Source organism: Zalophus californianus, chromosome 4 (genome assembly GCF_009762305.2).
Source record: "Zalophus californianus isolate mZalCal1 chromosome 4, mZalCal1.pri.v2, whole genome shotgun sequence".
NCBI lineage: Eukaryota > Metazoa > Chordata > Mammalia > Carnivora > Otariidae > Zalophus > Zalophus californianus.
This window is the reverse complement of record NC_045598.1, coordinates 156670118-156680075: the sequence shown is the minus strand read 5'-3', so window position 1 is coordinate 156680075 and position 9958 is coordinate 156670118. Positions and strand designations below refer to the sequence as shown.

Below are 9958 nucleotides of genomic sequence, written 5' to 3'. Positions count from 1 at the left end.
TGTTGACCGAGTAAAACCCCCAGCCCATTTCCTGGGCAGAGCTTGCACCCCGGTGCTCCCCCACTGCTGTAGCTTTGCAAAGTGCTTGCTTTCAACCTCACTAGTCTTCCTGTCTGTTTTACCAGCTTGGTTTCTGAGCTAGGCCATCGCACTGGATCAATTGGAAAAACAATGTCTGGGGATGCCCACCCAGAGAGAATCTCTTCCCGGAAGCTGGCGCTCGCTGGTACAGGGAGCACACAGAGGGTTGAGCCAAAAGACTTTCACGCACACCACCGGTGGGTTGCAGTTATGTATTCAGTTTCCTAGGGACTTGAGTACCACGGGCCATTGGGAAGAGGAGGAGAAACACACTGGAAAAGCTGCCTGGCTGGAGTACGGGATTTCCACTAAGTCATGGGCTCCTACGCTTTACAAAATCATCTTTCTACAGGAAAATCGGCTCCCGCAGGGATAGCACGGGCTGCAGGGATCACAGGGGTTGCAGGGGCTGCAGGGGCCGCAGGGGCCGCAGGGGCCGCAGGGGCCGCAGGGGCTGTAGGGGTTGCAAGGGTTGCAGGGAGACGTGCAGGGGTAGCATGGAGACTCGATCTTGACGCAGCTGCCCAGCCCGTAGGAGTACGTCACGTCCTTCTCATCCACGCAGGGCGGCAGGCTGAACTCTTTGCAGATGTTCATGTAGCTGTACTTTTTGGACCCGAGGCAGTCGTACCTGTTCTCCCGCTCGGCCGTCACACACACCTTGCCGTCCTTCACCCGAACTTTGACTTGATCAGGCTCAAAGCCGCACACGTTTACTGATCCTAAAATGTTACTGCTACAGCAAGAGGAGGCCAGAATTCTATTTGTGGTTCTCCTCAGTCTGAAATTGAGAAAAAGGAGAGCGTCTCAGACACAGATCTCAGACACAGCTTGAGAAACAATATTTTGATCTCTATTTTTTTGTGACTATTATTTTTTAAGTAAGCCGTGGCCCGACTTGGGGCTTGAAACTCACGACCCCAAGATCAAGAGTCACATGCTCTAGCCAGCCAGGCGCCTGATCTCTATTTTTTTAAAATAGCAAACGTAAACATTAGTCATTGTGGAAAGTCAAACGCTACAGAATTGTATAAAGTAAAAAATGAGAGTTCTCCCATGTAAATCGCACTCTCCCACATATAAACCTCTGCCAACAGCAGTCGGCTGCTTGGCCTTCCAGATCTTTCTCTTGCATTTGAGTCCCAGCTCCTTCTCTTATTAATTGTGGAAACTTGCCTCAGTTTCCTCATCTGTAAAATGGAAATAATAACAGTACCTCCATCATAGGGCTTTTGGAAGATTAGCTGGGATTAGGAGTTTTGCTTAATGCCGTCCTCGACACATTATAAATCTTGCTTAGTTATTACTGTGATCATTATTACTACTATTAAATGTGGACTCAAGCCTTTTTTAAAGGGGATCCAATTGATATGCCATTTAAAATCTGCATGTTAAAGATGTCTGTCAGCCTCAGAACCCAGCCCTGCTACCCACAAGACTGGTGCCACCACTGGGCCATCCCACAGACCCGGCCTGAAAGCTTCATCAACGAATGCAAGGCCAAAGTGCCCCAGCTCAGCTCTGCCCCCCAGGGGCCTGCCTCTTTCTGCTGCTGTGAGGCTGCTCCAGACTCGGGATGGCGGGCACCAGCAGGGACAGTCCCCTGGGAGGGGCCGTGAGCTGGATCCGGGTCCTCCCAGCTTGCAAGGGCTGATGGTGCCCGTCACTAGCCACCTCCCATCCACTGACTTGCTGTTGATAGCTCGAAATCTATCATGGTGGGGTATTTACACTATGGAAATTGGCAAACACTACAAATCCGGGCTTTTTCCCTCCTCCTCTCTCCCCACCCCTGCATTGCTAGTCGGTAACTACCGCTGTCTGCAGCCCCTGGAGCGGTGAACACAGGTCCCCATGGTTCCTACAGCGCTGCCCTTGCTACTGCTCACAGTCCTGTGGGAACCTTCATAGTAAAAAAGTAACAGCAGCGGCTCACACTGATTGAACACCTGCAATGTATCGGGAAGTAGGAAAGCCATGTACCTAAGAGCACAGGTTCCTGAGCCAGAGTTTTTAGGTTCAAATGGTGGCTCTGCCATATGGATAAGTTACTTAGCTTCGCTGTGCCTCAGTTTCCTCATCTGTAAAATTGGAACAATAAGAGTAGCCTACTTCTAGGATTGTGAGGTTTAAATTAATGAATGACAAGTATTTATAGTAGTTCTTGGCACACAGGTTGGGCAGCCTGGCATTAGCCCTACATGCTTTGGCCTTCCTTAGGGTCCTTTTTTCTTTTTTCTATTTGTTGATCCTTCCAAAGACAACCTAATATTCTGAAATGATCTTTTCATCCCTTAACAGGAAAAAAAAATCTGTGTTCTAAGAGACAGTTCTGGCAAATCTTCTTGCATCTCTTGGCCTCCAAAGGAAGGTCTTGGGAGTGTGCAATTTCTAGAACCTCTTCCAGTTTGACAAATCTAAACTTTGCACCTGGATGATCGGTTTGAGATACCTTTTTAATTCTTTCCTTTTATGCTGAATTTTGTTTATACTCTTTGTTATATAAGTTATACGAGTTCATTGCAGAAAACTTCAAAAATATACAGATAAGCAAAAAGATGGAATATTTTGTAAAAAAAACAACAACCCATAATCCTATATAGCATATAACATTTTGGTGTTAGATTTTCTTCTCTCTGTGTATTTTTTACATACAGATGTAGATTCTTACGTGTGTTCTTATGAAATCATGCTATACATACTGCTTTGAATCTGTATTTTTCCCTTGATGACCCCTAACATGATTGGTTTAACAAGTGTGAGCCCTTATACTGAAGGTTACAAATCAAGGCCCTTAAGAGGCTAGTTGCAAGTGATTAAATGGAATAATCTCCTAGAAGACACCGAGGCCAACAGAAACAACTGTGCAAGGCACCCAGAGGACTGTGACAGTCAGCCAGCTTCCTTTCCACATCCAGCCCCAAGGAACGTGGGCTGCCCGGGGCACAGATATCTCTCATGCCCGGAGTGTGCCAGGATACGTACACAGGCCATACTAAGGAGAAAAGAAGAGAACTGGACTTCTAAAAAAATATCTTTATATCTGTGGAACAAAACAAACAGGAGAAAACGCACTCTGTCTTCCCTGGATGGACGGAGAATAGCTCCCCAAAATGCCCCGTGTCCTCTCTAGATGGACCAGGGCCTGGAAGCCTGAGCAGCCAAAGCCGAGAGTGGAACAGAGAGCAGAATGGGTGCACCTGGATCTCTCAAGGACCTCCCACAGTGTGGACATGGGCTGAGAATGAAAGTCCTTCTGTTCAGCTCAGACCTTCCCTTTGGCGATGAAAACCTCAAACCCTGCTGTAAAGGGGGCTGGGCCTCACAAAACAGGACCACGGAGCCCAAGCCGGATTGCTAGGACCCCTCACTACTGCCATCCTGATTCCGTCAAAGGCCTCCTGCCCTTCACAGGAGATGGATCTGGGAGCCAGTTCTACAAGACAAAGCCAGCTTCCAGATCCTTCTCCTCCTGTCAGCAGTCTAAGTCTCCGTGTGCAATTGCGTGTGTTGTTGTTGTTGTGGCTCAGGTCCCCGTCTTCCTCTGGCCCTGTCCCTCGGGCCCCTTTGCCCCTGCAGCAGCTGCGCAGAAGTCTCACCAATGCGAGTCTTTGAGAAATTGCCTAAAAAGTCTTGGCCAAGTTAGGTGTCTTCTTCCTTTTGCTTCTCGGTCAGGGGTTATCGGTGGGGGATGTGTGGGTTTCAGAGAAATTGCAAAAGCCACATTTTACTCATCAGCTATAACTCTGAACTTGCAACTTGACTCCTGTCTGGCGATGTACCTATCACCCCGCAAGGGAATTTCCATGGCTCTGTGGTTTTCTGGGCAAAGGGAGATTGCCTCCTGTAGTTGTTATCATGAGCGGGGAGCTGGAGCACAGTTAACGTAGGGAAATCAGCCCCTTGGTTCGTTGCAGAAGACCTCCAGAGAAGCTGAGGGAAAAGCAAGTGGCCCACGGTGTCTGGGTGTGCCAGCCCTCCTCCCTTCTGCAGCTGAAGTTCTCCGGGGTGTGCGACCAAGCTCCTGAAAGTGACACAACCTGCCCCCTACCCGCCCCCCCACCGGCAACGATGAGCTATGTAGTCAGCCCCTTTCACAAAGATATGAATGAGGTCCAGCCTGGTGCTAAATAAAATAATGAAGATGTCAAAAAGGCCTATCTCTACCCAGGAGCCAAGGGAAGTGTGCCTTCCTGTAGCTGTCCTTGGAGTACTTTGCTTTTTCTCCTAAAGTACTCCCCTTCCAAAGACCCACAAAACTCCATTCCTCCTTTGCAACTCATCTTTCACTTTCTCTTCTTTTTTCTCCCTCTTCCCCTTCTCTGCCCTCCCTTCTGACTTCTGTTTGATACTGAGAGTAGCAAATGCAGGTGCATCAGAGTCCCCGGCGGTGCTTGTTAAAGCACAGGTGGCTTCGCCCCACCCCCAGAGTTTCCCATTTGGTGGGCCCACGGAGGAGCCAGGAATTTGCATTTCTAACAAGTTCCAGGTGATGCTGGTCCGAGCCCACTCTGTGAGAGCCACTGACCAGGTGGTTAAGCACATGGATTCCAGACTCAGGCCAACCTGGCTTCAAGTCCCGGCTCTCCCAACTCCTAGTGGTCAAGAACATTGCTCCTGAGTCTGTTTCGTCATCTCTAAGACAGCCAAGATGTTGCAAGGATCAAATGAAGATGGAATGTGGCACCTGCTGAATGAGAACTCAATAAAGGGTAAGTCTCTTTGTCAGGCTGGACCTGGCTCCACCATACTCAGATTTCCCTGAAGCCTAAGGCTTTAAGTCACCAAGCTCCAAGTCCTGTATCATTAACCAATAAGGTCAAACCAAATAATAGACATGCTTTTGGCTTAGATGGGCGGCCATTCCTACCCCTGCCCCGCTGGGGGGACTGGGCTCCTAACCTGGGGGTAGGAAAGGATTAGGAGGAGAAAGGAACAGGGGGCCACACTCGCTTCCCCTCTTGCAGGGGTGCTGGGGGAGAGAGTGCTATGCCCTGCCCTGTGGGTCAGAGCTTGGAAGAGTGGAGAGATGTCCCGAGGGCTTAGGCCTGGGGAGGTAAGCCTAGATCCCCCTGAGGCTGATAGTCATCAGCCAGACCACGTAAGAGTGAGTCAGTGAAAACCTTGGTCTTAGAGCGTGAAAGAAAACAAGGAAGGAAAGGAGAGGGCAGATTTTTGAAGTTTGCCGAAGATGGTGCCCCTCCAGTGTGGGGATTTTCAAGGAAATTTCTCACTGTGATTCAGACCAACCATAGACAGTTGGGTGAGTGAAGGGAAGCGCAGTCTCAGTCTGAGTTTCCAGGTATTAATAAGTAAAGGGTGTGAGCTTGAGCCCAATGCACAGCCCTGAGCCCTACAGCACAGCCCTAAATCAAGCATTTGTCTGCAAGGACTAGCGCCGCCGGGGGTCAGAGTCAAAAAGGGGCATCCATTTATTAGAGAATCAACTCCTCAACACTGGGCAGAGGAGGGCCTGGCTTTGGTTTATGGCCCTTCTGTACAGAGGATCGGGAGGGCCATGAAGCGTGGTGGTGAATCAGGTGCAAACTCAAGACAGGCTGGTGGCGTGGCTTCTTACAGAGGAAGCCAGACTCTGTTCCCGCAGTCCCTCCAAATCCAGAAGAAGAAGGTAGAGTCAGGGGAACCACTGGTGCTTGCGGTGAAACGGGCAGTTTGGGGAGGAAAAGAGAACATTAAAGAATCTAAAAAACAGAAGTACTTACTTGAGTCTCAACTAAGGAAGTTACTGCCAAGATGTCTTTTGAAGCAGCAGCTAGGTACACAATGGAAATGGATTGGACCTACACCTAATCTAAAAACACACACGTACATCAGTCAGATAACATACACTCAGGAATGCTCAAGCCACTTAGGGGAGAAATGTCAGCCAAGCCTTCTTACCAGTTATTAAAAGAGCAGATTGACTCTCACACAGGAAAACAATTCCAATGGGGCCGTGGCAGCTATAGACCAGGGAATTTTCCCGCTGGACAAAGAACCTCAGGATAATACAGCCTGGCTTCTGAAAGGACATGTCCTACCTAACCAAACTGGTAGCATTCTTTAAAGGGGTAGAAGGTCATGTGAATATGATTTCTAAACTCACAAAGCCTTGGGCAAGGTTTCACACCAAAGGTTGTTTAAAAAAAATTGAATCAACATGCTATTTCTGGATCTCTTTAGTCATGGATTAGGAGCTAGGTGAGAGATAAGGAAAAGGAGGCATTTCATTGGAAGAAAAATTACTAACAGTAGGAGTCTTCTGGGACTGGGGCTAGATCAGGGTTTAACATTTTCATCCGTGGTCAGGAAAACTGAATATTTAGGTTTGCAGGTGACACTAAGCCCTCCTGGATGGTGAAATGTCAAGCTGTCAGAAATCGAGCATAGGAGGATTTCACAAGATGGTATGAATGGGAAGAAAGTGGCTGGGAGGGGACATAAGAGGGTAAGCCCGAGGTCATTTCCAGAATGGACTCAGAGGTATCAGTTCAGAGATGGGGGAATTCGTGTAAAGACATCACCAACTTCGTATACTGCCTCGGGCAGAGGAAAAAAAAATCAGCAAAAACCCAGACATTGTCGAAAAAAATATCACAACCCATAGAAAGCATTATCTCTTGTATACACCACACTGCTGAGACTTCAGCTTGAGGTTGTGTCTACTGCATGCCAAGAAATGGGGACTCCTGGGGCTGGTGGAGGGTGCCCAGAGGGTGAAGAACAGAGAGGCATTCTTCTCGGAGAGTCTGGAGAGGAGAGACAGCCAGGAGACAAAGTCTGGAAGGACTCGGATCAAGGGTATTCAAGGATTCAGAGACACAGGGACAGTGGATACAGGCCTGCTCACAAGTAACCAACCCTTCATGTAGACCAATTAAAAAAGGAATCTCCGACTCAGTGTGCAAAGCTTACCTAACCTGATACTCTGAGGAGCAAAAATAAAAACTGTTTCAAATTGAGTGTAGATGAGTTTATACGCAATAGGCCCCTCCCAAACCATTGAGAGGGGTTCATTCCTGACCTTTGGTGACTGATGACTTGGATAATAGTTGCCCTGTTGCCTTTTCTAGTGTAATATCCCAGTCACTGGTATCAAGAGTCTGTCTCTGTCTCCAACTCTCTCTTTTTCCATCCATCCACCTACTTATTTACCTACTTACATCCCTCCCTCCCTGTCTACCCATCTAATCTATTAATCTACCATGCGGATAGGAAGGATGTTGTTTAAGGATAGAAACTTGCAATGAGTAGTAAATAAGTCCCAGCGATCTAATGGACAGTATAGTGAATATAGACAACAATATCGTATTATAATCATCAGACTTGGTAAGGGGCTAGAATGTAATTATTCCAACCACTAAAAAGAAATGATCTTTATGGAACATGATAGAGGTGCTAATTATCACCATAATGGCAATCATCATAATATATAAATGTATCAAAAACACTACGCACCTTAAATTTACACAGTGGTATATGTCAAGTATATTTCGATCAAAAAAAAATCTATCAACCATTTGTGCCCATCTTGTTAAAAGCAGTAGCATATTAAGTAGTTTTTCTTGCCTCTTTCATTCAATACATCGACGCGTAAAAGGCTTCATCATTCTGCTTTACATCTACCTAGTGTCCCAGTGTATGGTTTATTTGTTTATTATCATATAAATTTATTTAGCCAGAGGACAATGCTTTCAACCATTGTTTTCATCAATTGTACCAGACTGGCTGGCAAACAGTGGAAAGTTAGAAATGGAAAGCTTTCTCCAGGCCAGCAAAGGAAATGTGATCAAACAAAATTGTAAAAAGTGGCTTTAAAATTACCCCGTTCGATTAGAGCCCTCTCAACTCTGTTCTGAACGCTGTGACTCTCGGTTCCATAGTTCCCGTTCACCACCTTTGCTGCTGCTGGAGGGGGAGCCCGACATAACAGGGTCTACTCCAGATGGATTTTAAGGCTGCCTGGAGTTGGGGAACGGGAGAAGGGTTTTCCTACCAAACCCAGGGCATGCCTCTGTTGTTCAGTTTGCTCCCCTGCTCTTAAAGGCTCTGGCAAACATTAAGGAGTTGATCAATTGTTATTGCTTCTCTGTAGTCATTCCTGTAAGCCCGAAAATACTCAAATCACTTCACTCATAACCAGAAAAAAATGTTTAGTTTGCTTCTTCCAATAGCTTTTTAACGACACCCCCTATTTCTTCCCCTCATTAAAGCCCTGTTATTTATCAAGTTGGCACTCCGGCTCTAAACCACCCACCACCTTGCCAATCGACATCATTCCACAGGCTTTTGAGAATCTCACAATTCCCGTCATGGACCCATTTACCCTTCTTTTCTTGAAACCTGTGCTAAGTCACCCGAGTCATTATCTCCAGCCCCTTTCCATGTTTGTTCCAGTGTCTACTGTTCCATCCCCCCGCCCCCTTCCACCACCCCACCCCCGGCGACTCCTAAGCCTTCGTACACTGACTCTAAAAATCGTAGGAAGTTCTTTTACTTGGCGAGCTCTCTCTTTTCATCCTCTATGGCTCTAATGGCTTTCCTCTCCAAACTTCTGAGCGATGGTCGCACACAGTAGAGCTTGACGTCACACAGGCAGCACGGGTAGAGGTCGCAGAGCCCACAGGAGCGTGCCCGCTTGGAGTAGCAGAGGCAGTAGGGGTAGGGGTGCAGGTCACAGCAGCAGTAGGGGTGCATGTACAGGTCGCACAGACACCGCGTGCACTCGTCAATGCATCGCAGCTGCCTCAGCTCTCGGTCCACCTTCTTTATGTCCCTTCTAACACTGTCCAGAAGACAACTCAGTGCAGCCATTACAGTTACACCTTATTGCTTTGTGAGTACCTTTGGGAAATGGCACTCAGTGGGAAAAAATTGTTCTAAGCTCTTCTCAGAAGTTTCTTTGAAAAATAAACGAGGCACACATGGTTCACTTACTTTAAAGCTTGGGTTCTGTGACCTCACCACCCTCCAAGTATGTCATAGTCTTCTGGTTACCGCGTGAACTGTACATAGTCATGGTCTCCAGAGACCCTCCTTAGATTTACAGAGCTGCTCTCAGATCCACACTAATGTTGAGATTTCATTCACCCTGAGGTTGGGTGGGGCCTGCAAGCAATCCCAGCCCTTTGGGGTTCATGGCCATAAACGTCAATGTCCTCCGCTCGTGTATGTCCTTAGGACTGGCTAAGATCTCAGGGTGGCGGGTGGAAGGAGCTGCCCGGCTCCTTTCTCTCTGCCCTTCGGGCTCCAGCCTTGACTTGACACTTAGCCTTGCCCCTTATACTCTAGGAGTCATTCTGGCTCCTAGTTGATATGCAGAAAGCCTTCTTTCTTTGCAGAGCTTTTGTGTGTTCTTACCGAGTCATTCTCAAGGCAGCCTGAATCCTTGACCTTCTTAGCCCCAAGTCTTTGAGTCCTGCCCATTTTTTTTTAAAGATTTTATTTATTTGAGAGACAGAGAGATAGCAAGAGAAAGCACAAGCAGGGAGTGGGGAGCGGGGGAGAGGGAGAAGCAGACTCCCCGCTGAGAAGGGAGCCCAACATGGGACTCAAACCCAGGACCCTGGGGGCCATGACCTGAGCTAAAGGCAGACGCTTAATGGACTGAGCCACCCAGGCGCCCGTGTCCTGCCCATTCTTTGCTATCTGGCATCCTTGCTGCCCGGGAGCTTCAGCTCTCCAGTGCCCGGGGTCCTGCCCTTAAACTCTCATCTCGCAGTGCTCGGGCTCCTCTCGGTCACCACCTCCCAGCATTTCATCTCCGGTCTTTCGTCCAAGGCTCTAGAAACCTTGTCCCCACGTGCTTCTCAGGTATTGCTCCTTGATACTCTGACAGCCAACTGTCTGAAGTTGCTTGAAGCCAACTACCTGAAAT

At 47.9% G+C, this 9958-nt stretch overlaps 1 protein-coding gene across 1 annotated transcript; it reads right to left on the bottom strand.

Annotated features, from left to right (window-relative positions):
- Positions 1-278: 278 nt before the first annotated feature.
- Positions 279-9019, bottom strand: ODF1 (outer dense fiber of sperm tails 1). Its single transcript, XM_027614261.1, has 2 exons — positions 8579-9019; positions 279-862 (listed from the first exon to the last, which is right to left on the bottom strand). Exons 1-2 carry the CDS (start codon positions 8893-8895, stop codon positions 412-414), a joined length of 768 nt encoding a protein of 255 aa, XP_027470062.1. The 5' UTR covers positions 8896-9019; the 3' UTR covers positions 279-411.
- Between the last annotated feature and the right edge of the window lie 939 nt (positions 9020-9958).